The 12,375-nt window shown below is 39.9% G+C and overlaps 1 protein-coding gene across 5 annotated transcripts in view; it reads right to left on the bottom strand.

Annotated features, from left to right (window-relative positions):
- MYO1B (myosin IB) overlaps window positions 1-12,375 on the bottom strand; it is a 299,289-nt gene that overhangs the window by 45,046 nt on the left and 241,868 nt on the right. For 3 of the 5 annotated variants that reach the window (XM_083153484.1, XM_083153488.1, XM_083153486.1), the window contains exons 21-23: window positions 11,430-11,498; window positions 8,377-8,463; window positions 8,064-8,150 (exon numbers count right to left, since the gene is read on the bottom strand). In XM_083153484.1, coding sequence (XP_083009610.1) covers window positions 8,064-8,150; window positions 8,377-8,463; window positions 11,430-11,498 — 243 coding nt within the window. The remainder of the gene's footprint in view (window positions 1-8,063; window positions 8,151-8,376; window positions 8,464-11,429; window positions 11,499-12,375) is intronic. The other 2 variants (XM_083153487.1, XM_083153489.1) reach the window with 1 other exon arrangement.

The raw sequence follows: 12,375 nt of genomic DNA, 5'->3' as shown, positions 1-12,375 counted from the left end.
CTGGTCGTCCCATTATTTCTGGTGTCCAATCACTTACCTCTAACCTTTCACAATTTGTTGATTCCCATTTACAGTCACGTGTTACCACCCTCAGATCACACATCCGAGATTCCACCCATTTTTTAAATTTAATTAAAAATATTGTTTGGAAGGAGACTTATTATTTCCTTACTTTGGATGTAGAGAGTCTATACTCAAACATACCACACGAATTAGGTATTAAAATCATATCTAAACGATTGGAAGAGGATGGTGATCTGACGGTGGAATTACAGCACTTTATCACCAATTCCATTTCATTTATTCTTAAACACAATTATTTTCTTTTTCAAGACACTTTTTATTTACAGGTGATGGGAACGGCCATGGGGACCAGGTTCGCCCCAAGTTACGCCAACCTCTATATGGGGGAGGTGGAGGACCAACTCATTTGGGGGTCCCCCTTTGGGGCGAACCTGGTCCTCTATGGCCGTTACATAGATGATTTATTTTTCATTTGGGATGGGGATGTCACTTCTATCACCTCCTTTGTTGCTCACCTTAATTCTAATTTTTTTAATCTTAAGTTCACTCACGATTATCACCCCCACACTATTAACTTCCTTGACCTCACTTTGAGGAGTGTCGACGGCTCTATTCATACCAGTAACTATCAAAAATCAGTAAATACAAATTCTTACTTAAACTTTAAGAGTGCTCATTACCCCCCTTGGGTAAAAAATATCCCAAAGGGACAAATGTTACGTCTTAGGCGTAATTGTTCGGATCTAAAAACCTTTGACAATCAAGCTCAGGATTTAATTACAGCATTCCAACGCTGCGGATATCCTGACCAATTGGTTGAGAATGCATATAAAATAAGCAGAGAGAAAGATAGGGAGACTCTACTATGCGGTAGACGCCCCACAGATATCCCCTCAACTAGAGATAGCCGTATCGCCTTTGTCTCTACTTTCAATAGAGATTATCAGAACATACAAAAAATTATAAGAAAAAACCACTCCATATTGAAACAAGACCCCTTACTAGTAGATATTCTTCCTCCCCAACCCTCATTTATTTACAAGAAGAATAAATCATTAAAAAACTTATTGGCTCCAAGTTGCTTGAAATGTCCAAAGATTCCATCACAGAGAATTTCCTCACCATCAGATTGGCTCCCTACAAAACCATTGGGCTGCTACAAATGTGGAGGCAACCAATGCATCACTTGTGACTTTATTTCTAATAAACTAAATATAATCAATACATCTACTGATAAAATGAAAATAAAAGGTTTTATTAATTGCAATACCACTTTTGTTATTTATCTCCTTACCTGTACCTGTAACTTAAAGTATGTGGGTAGGACCACCCGGCCCCTAAGAACTAGGTTCCTTGAACATCGCCGTAATATTTTGAAAGGGTCTCTACTCCACAGTGTTTCAAGGCACTTTGCCGAACACCATAACAATAACCCTAAACAGTTGAAATTAACAGGATTAGAACATGTGCCACCCACCAAAAGGGGGGGCGACAGATTTCGTATTCTTTGCAAACAAGAAATATTCTGGACTTTCAAAATGGATTGCCTTTTCCCTAGGGGTCTAAACGAGGCAATGGAACTTAATATTGTCTTGTGATCCTTTCGCCTGGTTCTTTCCCCTTCCTCTGTTCTTTTAAATATCCCCGCTTGAGATCATTATTAATAAAATTAGATTTGAGTTTTTCAAGTTTTATTCAAATAATATATACTAAGTATATCCAAACTGAAGGTACTAGAAAGAAGAATCGAATATAATAACAAACCAAAATAAGAATAAATATGTATATCCTCTGTTATCATTTTTTCCTTCACCCTTTTCCTTCCCCTTCTCATCCCATTACACACCTCTTTTTCCCCCCCTCCACTCTCCTTTTACTTTATTATACGAAATTAAAATATTAGTCATACAAAACATTACAAATATGCTCATCACTCTATAAAAAGGACCCCTCTCTCTTTGTTTAGATAAAAAAAATTTTGTGATCTGATCTGTATATGTCTCTATTTCTATTAAGCAGGAATATCATCTATAATACACTGTCTCTTTAAGCTCTCATAACACCGCATGATGTCATCCTTATAACTTTAATATAAGTTTCTCTGAATAGATAGCCGTATTAAAATACATAAGGGGTTAAAAAGATATGTATACCTTTTGATATTATAAATATGTGCTACAATCGCTGGTTGTTTTTCTTGATATCCTATATTTATGTTCCCCACTAAATCTTAAGTTTATTCTCAAGTACTCGGTCACATGACTCGCTGGAACGCATTAAGCGTTCCATATATCCATACAGTTATCGGTCATGTGACCACGTATTTTTCAACTTTAAAATATCCTGTATTTATGCTATGAACCATGTTTAAATATGTATATCCACATTACTATATGTTCTGGTAAACAAATTATACTTTATTCTCTATGACCGACACCGATTACTGATATAATAGCGGAAGTACCCTTTGAAACGCATGTGCGTTCCAACTAGCTTCTAACTCGATTGGTACTAAGCCTAATCGTCACTTCCGAGTCATCCCGGAAGTGTTTCCCCCTGGTCTCCGTCTGGAACGCATATGCGCTCCACGTACATAGACGGTGACTACAGGGGTTATGTGTACATCTTTTATGTCGATCTCCCCGGCGGAGTGCTGGGCGCTATCCATGTATCTCCATTATTGGGAGAAAAGATTAACCTGGACTCACTCAATATACGGGCATAAACGAGTTCATTCACATAAGATAATCACGATCACGTGACTCACCTCTGGTCACGTGACTATAACACTGAGAAAGGTAAAAGTTGAATTTTTATGTATATATTGCCAATTCTTCTGCTTTTTACTTCTTAATAGTTTTATGATTACGATATATGTCTGCCTCTTTATTAATATGTTTGAAAAAATGTATACCATTCGGATTTGAATTGCTAATTGAATTGCACAGGTGCATTGATTCCCTCATTAAGTAAGGTATATATACCTGACCTAGATTCACAGCCCCCACACCTTTGATAAAGCTGCAGGACGCAGTGAAACGCGTTAGGTGCTTGCTCCCCACCTCTGGACACCACTGTGTTACTCTCGACAGAATTTTTGGACATCACTATTGCTGCTCATTCCAACTGGCATCTCTAATTGGCGGACACCGTGCTTACCAAACCCCTGGTTAACAACATCTACACCAGTGTGGACTGCTACTTGGCACGGAAGCCATTCCCTTATCCCATCATCTATATTATTTCTGGGTGAGATCGCTCCAGACAATCCTACCTACTGAGATTTATCAACCTTCTCTTACTCCAACTGCAATATGTCTGGTTTACATCAAGCGATTACCTCCAGCGGCATTTAACATCTCCGCATACATCGTGAGGACCCCCAGCATCATCACAATCTATGGGATTCATCATTCATTATCGGTAACGTGCACTTACCAACTGTTTGTCCAAAAAAAGTGTCGACACAGTCCACCTTCCTGTGTCCATTGAGGCGGGACTTTTTTTGTTCAAATTTATTTATTTCTTATACATTCATTCCAGTTTACTTTTACTTCCCCCCCCCCCCCCTTCATTCATTATGTCATTATAAATTGATTTTATTTGTGTATTGATATACATGTGTTTTTAAAGATACAGTAAAAATTGTTATACCTTTATAATTCTCTGGTATTATTTCATTGATCTGAGCGCTGCTTGACTCACCTAGTGTGAGTCCTCTTGTTTCTTTTGTAATTCTGAGTGAGGAGTGACTACCCTCACAACCAAGCAGCTGCTCTATTCAGAGACTCAGCTCATTGCAGGGCGCCTGATTATCCCTAGTGGATAACATTTACAACCAACATCAGCCAAGAAAAAGTAGAATTCCTGGATTTAGAGGTATTTATTGACAATGGACAACTACACACAAAAACATACAAGAAGAATGTCGACGTCAATAGTTACATTCTATATAACAGTGTACACCATAGGCCGTGGATAGAAAATATCCCAAAAGGGCAGTTCAGACGCATCAGGCGCAATTGCACAAAACTTGATGATTACATGCAACAAGGACTGGACCTCAAACAACAATTCCTGGAAAAAAACTATGATAAGGAATTAGTAGAACAGGCATACCAAAACACCATCCAACTTGACAGAACAGATACTTTACAACCAAAACTCAATGATAAAGAACAGAAAACAACAGACATTACTTTCATCACACAATACAGTCAATCAGCACACAAGATCAAACAAATCATAACAAAACACTGGCACATACTCAAAGAGGACAATGACTTAGGATCCATATTGCAAGATAAACCTACCGTTATATACAGGAAAGCACCAGACATCCGCAAAAAATTAGTTCAGAACCACATTAAACCAGTCACCACGACCCAAACCACACTCACAAAGAAAACAGGCTTTTACCATTGTGGCCGATGCGCCGGCTGCAAGAACCTATCATCCAACACCACAAAATCAATACAAACATGGACTTCCACTACCACGGGACAATCCTTCAAGATACATCAGACTATCACATGCAACAACCAGGGGTTAATTTACATACTAAGGTGCCCATGTGGTAAGGAATACGTGGGGAGGACCACTCGCCCCCTCAAAACCCGCATATATGAGCATATCCGGAATATACGGATAGGTTATGAGGCTCATAGTGTTTCACTTCACTACAAGGAGTGCCATGGATCTGACCCTAAGGGACTATTTTTCATGGCAATAGAATTACCCGAAAGAAACTGGAGAGGCGGGAACCATTTAGACACCCTAAATAGAAAAGAACTATATTGGATTTTCCACTTGAAAACACTAACACCTAACGGTTTAAATATTGATTTTAATAGCGGTACAATCACTAAGTGATTACAGTCCCTGACGTCAATAAAAACACTTAGCCTCATCAGCTCACAATAAATACCAACATACCACATACCATAAACATCAATTCACATATCTTTCATTCCCATCCTCATTACTCTACCTTTCTCCTACTTTATCTCTCCCCTCCCTATTTACTTTTCCTCACTCCTGATCTTGTATTTCCTCTCATTTGCTAGCAGCCTTCTCCCTCCTTTTCCTTCAAATCCTTACAATATATAGAATACCGATGGATCCACATTAATATTCATCATCAATGCCAACCAATCAAGCTTTTGATTGAATCCACAGGTACTTTTACTGCCCCAAAACATCTGCGCAGTGTTAACTGTGCACAAGTTATTACTGAACAGTGCACTGACTAGAGAGCAACACACATAAAATACAACACACCATCACTACACTATTAAGAATAATAAAAAACAATTAGAACCGATTATTGGTTCATAAACATCGATCCCCACAATTATTGTATGCACATAAATTGTATCTCTTAGTCTGTATCTATCATGCACACAACGCAAACAGCTCTAAGAATTTTTTCCATTAACCCATTCATTTCCCCACCGGATACAACCTAGAATGAAAGCTTTCAATTACTTTTAATTACCATCAATTACTGTCCAGCCCACACCCCTATATATACTCCCTCCAAACTACACCACTTATCCTTGACAAAGGCCCTAGTGGCTGAAACGCGTTGGGACATTGCATTCATTCTACAATCCAGCTTCCACCATCATCCGCCCCCTGCAGCAGCCTCCTCCCAGCCGGGAGTACGAGCCCGCAGCACGCTGTCAAGCGTTGCCCAGGGAACCGCGATCTCGCGATAGCGGAACCCGGAAGTCACGGGAGACAGTGACTGTGGAGCCGGGTGTTGCCGCACGGCTGTGCAATCACCCGAGCCCAACACACCACCAACCCCAGCAAGGCGGCAGAACCCTCCAGCGACGATCAGGTAAGAGCGCATAGCGGGACGCCGCTCACTGCCCTCCACGCCGGCATTACACCTCTATGGACTATTGCCATAGCACTTTCTATACAAGACATTTTTCCATCATCATTATTTATTGAGCTCCACGGGGCTTGAACATTGAACATTGCCAAGTGCATTCCCTCATCCCATTGCCCTGACAGACCGCTGCGGTCACCCACTAAGGTACATAGGTTCCTACTAAGGGACCTATGGACTAAAGGGACCTACATAGGTCAGACTTATACTTCAGATAAGGCCTTGTGGAGTGATACCCCGCTGGCCTATTCCTGCATTTATCAGGACTCCGTACATTTCTTTAACATAATATTACCTTCAATAAATTCCCTTTGAATTTTACTTTACCGTCTCTATCTGAATTTACTTACTCATTCACCCCTATCTTTAAATTTCTATATACTCACACATATATTTACTGCATCACAGGTGAGCGCAATCTATCCATCTCTTTTTTCAATTACTGTACTTAACAGGGTGACCAGGACCCACCCGATAGACTGCAGCTCCCTTTACATTCCAGCTCTACCTCTGGGTAGACATACACATAGGACCCACGAAAACCATAACTTGAGCGCTTATTACTTACAAATTACATTATGTATTTTAAGTGCTCTGGGACAGGACCCATCAATGCTGTACTCTGTGCATTGGAATTCTTTTGTATACAGTGAGCAGCTTTATTATGGTTACCCCAGGCAACAAAAATAAACAATTCTGGACAGCACAGGAGTTTGGCTGAAAGATGATCAAGTCAGTAAAGAGACAAATACCTTAAAACAGGCATTCCCAACCTAGGTCCTCAAGGCACACACAATAGATAAATCTGCAGCACAATCGATCTGCAGATATATCTGCAGACAGAATCAGGCAGCATGTTCTCCATACAAGCTACCTGTTCCGTTAGGATGGACATCCCAAATGGGCAGGTGCATTTGCATACACCCACCCACTAAGCTGTCAATCAAATGACCAATATATCGGCCAGTGTGTACGCACCTTAACAGTCCAGCTTTAAATGGTTTCCATGCTTATTAACAAGTTACTGTATTAGTACAGGTGTGTTCATATACATTTAGCCTCTGTGTGTTAAACAGCCCTCCTAGTCGCACCATGCAGTGGTGTGACTCGATACTGTAGAGCAGGCATGTCCAACGTTGGCCCTCCACATGTTTTGAAACTACACATCCCAGCATGCTTTGCAATAGTTTTAGCATTCTCTAATAGCAATACTGTGGCAAAGCATGCTGGGATGTGTAGTTTCACAACATCTGGAGGGCCATAGTTGGACATGCCTGCTGTAGAGCATCTTTTTGTGTGACTTTTTCCTTGAAAATTATTTGCATTGCTATGCATACAAGACACAAAAGGCCTTGCTAATTCAAAATAATATGAGACATGCCTATATTGTGTGTGACTGCAGCTGTATCTACATATGAAATGCTATGTCACAGTGTTTTCCTGTATTCCGTATGCAGCTATAACCGCAGTCACACACAGAAAATAGGAATGCTGTACATTATTTTAATCAGCAAGGTTTGCTTGTGCGACTTATATGCACAGCAATGCGCATATGATTTTTTAAAGAAAAAAACGTTTTCCAACGTTAGCAGAGTTACAGTTCACAATCCATGGTGTATTGATGACACATCTGTACCTCCATTATTTTAATATAACCATCTGTGCTAAGCCTGAAAATCACAAAATCTGCAATGCTGATGTGCCTTAAGGAAAAAGGTTGGGAATGTCTATAATAATAGATTATTTATTTCCCAAAAAAATGAAATACAATAAGAAACTAAGTAATGTTTTTATATAAACAATGCAAATATTCCACATTATCAAGCACATACTTTGAAAAGAGGATGATGATGAATATTATTATTATTATTATCATTATTTATCATCACACATGCATTCTAGCCAAATGTACGTTTAACCCCAAATAATACATTTCATTGTTGATTCTAATTCTAAAATTGCTTTGATCAATCACAAAATATAGCAAGCATGCAGTAATGGTGACAGACACAAACCAAGGGATTTCTAATGTAATGGTTGAAGAAACGGACATGCATTAGCCAGCATTAGTGAATTAGTGATTACTCAGATTAGAGGGCTAATTGGTGGTGATGGTGGTTTGGATGTTTGCGTGAAATACCTTAAGTCCAAGCCAGTAAGCCCATATTACAGCAATAGCAAGTTTATTTCTAGCCTCTTCCTTCAGTCGTCTCAGTTCCCTTTGCGCCTGTGGTGCATTTGAAAATGTGGTTAAAGAGAAGCGTAGAGAGCGTAAATAGTTATAGCAGGAATCCGTGAGTGGCGATACCAGGGGGGGGAAAACATTTATTTCAGCTTTTGCTTTGTAATAGTAATTATTAGGTTAATTGAAAGATCAGTACAGTTCTCACAATATGCTGTGGACCCAATGCTTTCACTCTACAGTGGTTATGAAACTCTGTTAATGGTCTTACCTGTGTCCCATGCCAGTAAGCTGCAATTGTGGTAGCTGCCTCATTGCACAGTTTCTGGTACTTAAGTTCCCGAAGAATCTTACGGGCCTAAGAACAAAAGTAAAATATAATTTACTAAACGTTTGGCATATACAGTAGCAAACTCTTTACAAAGAGCAAGAACTAACTGCAAGCTACATCAAATTAGAAACATACATGATAAGAGATATGGGATAACCAGGTTTATATTAGAGATGTGCAGGCTCTGATTTATGGGCCCCATACATCAGCAATCACAATTTATGGATTTTCAGATATTGGGATATTTTGGCCAGATAAATGGATTTTACAATCTATCTGACTTTGCCCACACATTACAGATTTTTTCAGTGATCGGCAGATTTTTCCCATCTAAAAATTGCATCTTCATATCTGGAAATTGCCCAATCGATTGTCATTTCAGCTGTTCATAATGTAAATAGATGAGGAAGACGAATTGGGAATGCCCACACATATAAAAAAGATCTGCAGATAATACCAGATTATTAAGCATGTTTAAAAACCTGATTAAGCAATCGATTGGCGATTTTGATTGGGATTGGCAAAAGGGGGAGCCCACACATCTAAAATTAATTGTGGCAATCATCTCCATATCTGAAAATTGTCACAATTAATTGCTGATGTATGGGGCCCATTACTCTGATTTCAAGGCAGGATGGATCTTATTGGCTATCCCAAATCACATGATGGTTTTTGACAGTTGATAGCCAATAAGATCCTGCTTTGAAATCAGAGTAAATCAGAGCCTGCACACCTCTAGTTTATATTACGGTCAGGATAGTAAATGCTGTACACACAATCTCCGATCAAACAAAGGGAGTCATCTGCCTCTAGGAATGTCCATGTTGTTGATATCACTATATAGGACAAAAAGTGGAGTATTTATAATGGGTGCAGTGTGTGTGTGGTCCCTGAGTCCCAGTGGGGCCCCCACCACTAGACTAAAGGTGTGAAAGGTAGGACAGTTAAAAGTAACACAAAATTGGATAGGGGGAGATACAGTATATAAATACATCCTCATACAGCTAGCCTCAATACGCCATGCAGCATAAGATGCCTGGAACAATTGAGCTGCCAAGACCCATGCAACTCTACTTAGCTTTTTTTCCAAAAATGTGTCTTTGTCCCAATGCAATCTGATTAGGACAATTCAGAAGACTGTACAGATTAATTCGATATACAACACTTATATTGTGTGTGATGGATTTTGTATACAGAGCACAATGGAACTTGTATTGACAAAAAGCTGAGGCTGCTACTTTGCAGGACTTGATATACAGATTCAGAGACTCAGTCATACACAGGTAAGTGTTTCATATGTAATTACTCAACACAGTCTCCTAGAGCAGCGGTCCTGACCCCAAAGTGGGTCCCGACCTTCTCAGCATGGGGTCGCGACTCTATGTTGCTGACCATTAGGCTGATGACTTTTCTAATCTCATAAAGTGATTCAGTGATTCAGTGATCCTTCAGAGAGGGTCAGCAGAATCCTGTTGGTGAACAGTGCAAAGGATGCTGGGATACATCTAATTCTGACTATTGCTGGGCACTTCTCGCTCTTCTCTCTGCTGTTAACAACTCAAGCTATAGGTTGATACAGAATATATGAACAAGCCCGGCTGGGATCATAGAGGTCCAGTGCTCCCCCGAGTACCGCAATACTATCCCCGGGTACCACACACAGTGTGACATCCAACCATCCTTTGCAAAGTGAACTGGCCCCTCACTTTGCCACCATTCTACAGGAGAATTCGATATCTCCAGGTGTGGATTCACTCATCCAATTCCACCAACAGGATCCAAAATCCAAGACCGATCAATTGAACTGGACTGTTCACATTCATCAGAGGGTGACTATATGATCAGTGTCATCTTTTAACTATTTTATTGCTATTTTATTTTGTCTTTTATTCATGTCAATAGAGCTAAAATAAATTGTTCAATCTTTTTTCACCACACACCTGACCAATTTTATTATCACTATTATCATTATTGTCTTTATTAATCCATTCATTGTACTAGATAATTTGCTTCCATTATTTAGCGCAGTCAACCACTTTCGTTCCTTTCAGTGTGTGCCTTCACAATGCTGCCATGCATGTGCTGTCTGCTGACTACACATGTGATGTGATGACCTCCTGCAGTAACTTGCTGGGGTCCCGTAATTATTTTTATTGTCTGATGGGGTCCCAGAGCAAAATAGTTTGAGGACCCTTGTTCTAGAGCATCATAGCCACATCATGTTGCAACTAAGAAGCATTTTAGGCAAAAAAAAGACACCCATTACTAGCAGAGTCTCTCATTATGAGACATTTGAATCCACTTGCGTGGATCCGCAAGACTCTTGCATGCTCCGTTCTGGTGGAGCTCTCCACCTCCTCACTGCACCACCCCTAACCCTGCCAGCCTAACTGAAGCGGAGACGAGCAGGATTTTAGCCACCCACCACCAAGTGATGGGGACGCACATGCGTGTGCCCGTCAGATGGAGTGCCTGTCCACCAGATCTCGCCAGTGGAGGGGATCTGGTGAGAGCTGGCGCTGAATGACAGGTGCTCCATATGTATTAGGGTAAGGACAAGCTAAATTAGTCACAGCCCATATTTAACGGATTACTGCTTACACAGGCTCAGTCATTTCATAAAAGATCTTAAACATTATTTCTACGCAATGAAGTGTAACATTATAATCCTATAGGTTTTATATGGTTTTCTTAATTCATACGTTATAGGGCTTGTCTGTTTGCTTTAGAGCCATGACTAGAATTGCTGTATGTATTTTATGAGCCATCACATAGTAAACTCTGCCAGCCGCTGTCACAAATAGAAGCTTTAAGGAGAAAATTATCAGCAATGTTATAATCATCACAAACGTGAAAATGTGAATGAAAGTAATAAGGAAAAGCAATTCCAGCTCATGTTCATTCCTCTGCTAAATCTCTTGAACACAAAAGTATAAAGTCAGCCAATGCTTAAGTAAAAAAAAGGAAAATGGAAATTATAATGGATGACTCACCTTCCATCCTCTGGTAAAGGACTGTACCACAATGGTAGAGCTCTTAATCCGCTTGTACTTGTTCTGTTGCTGTGTTGGGGAAACGGAGAACATTACATCAGGCAATGTTTAGTGGCTTGAATGACAAAATCTTTCTATTTTGGGTATCAGAGGAATTTGTGGTTTTCACTACAATGATACATAATACAATATAAATAAGTGTCCTTTGTGCTTTTACAGAAAGGACAACATTAATGTGAAAAATCTATCTGTGTATATCTGCGATTAACATTATGGAAAATCTTATACCACCAATATCGCCATTCAAAATGCACACATTGCCAGTTTCTGGGCCAGATGCACTAAGCTTCAAAAGTGATAAAATGGAAAGTGATAAACAGCCAGCCAATCAGCTCCTACCTGCCATGTCACAGACTGCGTTTGAAAAATATAGATTGTAAGCTTACGAACAGGGCCCTCCTACATCCATGTCGGTTTGTATCTACCCAGTTTGTTTTATCACTGTTGTTTCCAATTGTAAAGCGCAATGGAATATGCTGTGATATATAAGTAACTGTAAATAAATAAATAAAAATATCAGACAGGAGCTGATTGGCTGGTTGTTTATCACTCTCCATTGTATCACTTTTGAAGCTCCTGAAGAGGTGAGTTTTCAGGGTACGCTTGAAAATTTGGATGCTAGTGGAGAGTCTTATTGTGCATGGTTGGGCATTCCATAGGATGGGAGCAGCCCGATGAAAGTCCTGTAATAGTGAATGGGAGCTAGTGATCCGTGCAGAAGAGAGACGGAGATCTTGTGAAGAGCGGAGAGAGCGAGAACTTCTACCAAGTTTGCCGTGTGTGTGTGTGTATCCAAGTCATAAACCAGTGCACTGTACCAGAGAGTAGCTAAAAGGAAGAAGAGACAGGAGCTTTAACATGAGGTGGGAGAATGTGTGCTTAGAAG

The sequence above is a fragment of the Crinia signifera genome, chromosome 7, assembly GCF_055691185.1.
Source record: "Crinia signifera chromosome 7, ASM5569118v1, whole genome shotgun sequence".
In the NCBI taxonomy this organism is placed as follows: Eukaryota; Metazoa; Chordata; class Amphibia; order Anura; family Myobatrachidae; genus Crinia; species Crinia signifera.
The sequence above is the reverse complement of the archived record's forward strand: the minus strand, read 5'-3'. Positions and strand labels throughout refer to the sequence as shown.